Raw genomic sequence first — 3,024 nt, 5'->3', positions numbered from 1 at the left:
CAAATATAGACACTCAGGAAACTTATGGGCGTCATGCGTCATCACTAAAGTTATGAAACACCTCCTTCTATTAAACAATACAAAACTTCTAAGTTCAAATTCGAAAATCGTAGCCTAAAATAGCAATATTGAACCATAATTTCATAATTTGTAAACCAACTACTTCACAAAGGCCGTTTTCACAAGAATATATGGCTTATAATTTACTTGACAGATTATATTATTTTCTCTTAAAAATTATCTGTAAATTTCATTATTACTGGGACGTTTCAGTTCATGATACTTAAAAATACTTAAAACAAAATTGAGTAGTAAGCATATTTGTCAGGATGTTGCCTAGTATTAGCAAGCCGAATTATGAATCTAAGTGCCCATGACTGGGGTAGTGTTGCTGCAAAATAGGTCTTAGAAGTTTGAGGCCGTTAGTGGTTTAGAAATGTCACTACGAGATCAGATAATACTAGCCCAAGAGCTAACAGTTGGTTCTGGTGACTAGCTAGCTGTCATCCCTCTTGTCAATCAGTATGAATTTAGGAACGGCCAGAATACAAAGTGTTTGTTTATCTTTGCGCAGATATCCGAAGTAAGCACAAACAAGAGGGAATCTTCAATAGCTACGACACTTGAAATTCTTTTAGGCAGGACTAGAGAAAATGATAAAATACATCAATCGAAAGGGTTTGACCTCCTGAATCCAAAACTGTAATTATATCTGAAATCAGTAAAGAGATGACGGAGCTATGAGTTGAAAGTTTGTACTTGAGAAAAACTCAGAGCCATTCTATGAGCCGCTATTCCGTGGCTAAACAGGAAACATGTTAAACTATAAAACATAGAATTAAGCAATACTGACTACATCTGCTTCAACTGTATAGTCAGTTTTCTTCATATTTTGTCAATTTATCTAATTAATTATATAACTAAGTAAAAACGTAGGTTTAATGGCGCTTGTTTCTGTTCCTGAGTCAAAGGGTTAGAAAAAATATAAATAATTACAAAGGTTGTAATGACACATGTTGTCAGCAATAGACAACCCTTCTTTACAGTCTTGCTGTCTCACGTGGTCTACGTCATATATATGTCACAGTTCATAAGGTTATCTTTGTTCCCTCAGAAAATCGCATGCAGAAAAAAAACGGCTTATATTCTACATCTCTTCTGGGAGTAATACGTAACAAAAGTTTAGAAGCCGTTCCCTGAATTTTGGTGCAAAAATACGAAGTTTGCGTGCTTGTTTTTGTTTGTAAAAATAAGTAACACTTTTTAAAACTATATAAGATGGATATTAATTATTTAATATCAGAAGACAAGATTCTTCGCTCTCCTTGGATTTCGACTGATATACCCAAAATCTCCTTGACAGAATTTCTCACTTTGGCGTTGGAGAAATACGGTGATAAACCGTTAGTGGTAAGCTTTAAACATTTCATACAAGTAATCTAAACTGTTAAAAGTTTTGAAAAAACTATGGTCACGGCAACAATGAAATGATGTTTAAAAAAAAACTTCAATTGTATTTGTTAATGGAACTTTATAGAAATAAGTGTATAAATATGCAAGTTTCGTTAAATTTCTGTTTAATTCATAAAAACTTCTAGTAAAAATCTAAAAAATATTTATATGACCCGACATCACTACGTTTAACGGTTTTTATTTGTAAGCAGTTTAATTAATTTCTATTTCAGGAAAACATTAAATTTCAATTTATAGTGTGAGTTTATCAAATACCAAAGTCACGTTTGGTTTATTTTTATTTACCGACTTTTAAGAGAAGAGGAAAAATATAGGTTCTAGTTTCCTTTATTTCACGAATACTATAGATCTCTAATTTTTTTAGATGTGTTGTTAGTGGCGAAGATCTTCTCCGAGTTTTCTGAAATATAACGCTATCTCACATATAGTGAAGTAGAATATTTTGTTCTTCGTTCAATGTAACAGAAGGGCATTAATGAAAAAATAATAATATATTGAACAAAAACGGTTTTTCTTTTACACTTAAAAATATGTTTCAGTACCAATTAAAAATACAAATTTACTTAAATCCACCTAGGTGGTATATATATATATATACCGTATTCGTTTGCAAACCTAACAAGGCGAAAAACTAGAGCAACAAAGTAGTTTTGTCAACTTCTACTCAGTTGTGTTTCTTGAATAAAAAGTAGTTTGTTTTTGCGAGGTTTCTGTGAGTCGATCTTTGAATTAACTGATTTTTTTACTATTTAGATTTTAAGCATCGTTAAGCCTTCGGGAGATCTAGAATGATAGGTAGTAACTATCTTCTTAATCAGTTTTTAATTTATAAATAACGTAGTGGAACTGTTACATAGCAATAAGCCTAGTGTCTTTGCATCGGAAACAGGGACATATCTATTCTTGATTTAAATACAGTTTATGGGCTTTATTGTCCTTTATTGAGGTAAAACTTAGACAAAAAAAACAAGTACGCACAGTAACTTTTGCATCACAGCAAATAAACATTGCTATGGTACATCTTACCAAAAGGTATATATATATGAATATATATTTAGAGAAGAAAATTTCTAAATGTCAAAACTGTTTGACTTCGCGTTTCGGAGAAAGAGGGTTTTCTTAGCTTAGTTGGTTAAAAAACATGGCCAGCAAATATATCTATCTTTGGATAGATATGAATTCGAATCTCGTTCATTTACACTCTAACTTTCTCTACCTATAAGAACAAATCGTCAAGTAAGGTTTTACTTAAAGATATAAGGATCTTAGTTTATGTTTTGTTTATTTTTTATATGTTTGTTGTACTAACTTTTTAGCAATGGGATACATTTACATGATAATTTTACATAAAAATCTACTTAACAATAACGATTAAAATCATTGAAGTTAAGATATAATAGATACATAAAGATAAAGCAAAATTGAGTCAGCTTGTTCAAAATGGATAAAATTACATTTAAAAACGAGAAGGGCCGGCATGGCCAGGTGGTTAGGGCGCTCTACTCGCAATCTGCGGGTCGCGGGTTCGAATTCCCGTCACACCAAACATGC

At 31.8% G+C, this 3,024-nt stretch overlaps 1 protein-coding gene across 1 annotated transcript in view; it reads left to right on the top strand.

Annotated features, from left to right (window-relative positions):
* The first annotated feature begins 1,267 nt into the window (after positions 1-1,267).
* Positions 1,268-3,024, top strand: part of LOC106466771 (4-coumarate--CoA ligase 1-like) — a 21,242-nt gene continuing 19,485 nt past the window's right edge. Inside the window, exon 1 of the mRNA XM_022395421.1 lies at positions 1,268-1,410. Coding sequence (XP_022251129.1) covers positions 1,279-1,410 — 132 coding nt within the window. The 5' untranslated portion in view covers positions 1,268-1,278. The remainder of the gene's footprint in view (positions 1,411-3,024) is intronic.

The sequence above is a fragment of the Limulus polyphemus genome, unplaced genomic scaffold, assembly GCF_000517525.1.
Source record: "Limulus polyphemus unplaced genomic scaffold, Limulus_polyphemus-2.1.2 Scaffold76, whole genome shotgun sequence".
NCBI classification, from domain to species: domain Eukaryota; kingdom Metazoa; phylum Arthropoda; class Merostomata; order Xiphosura; family Limulidae; genus Limulus; species Limulus polyphemus.
This window is presented reverse-complemented; position numbering and strand designations above follow the sequence as displayed.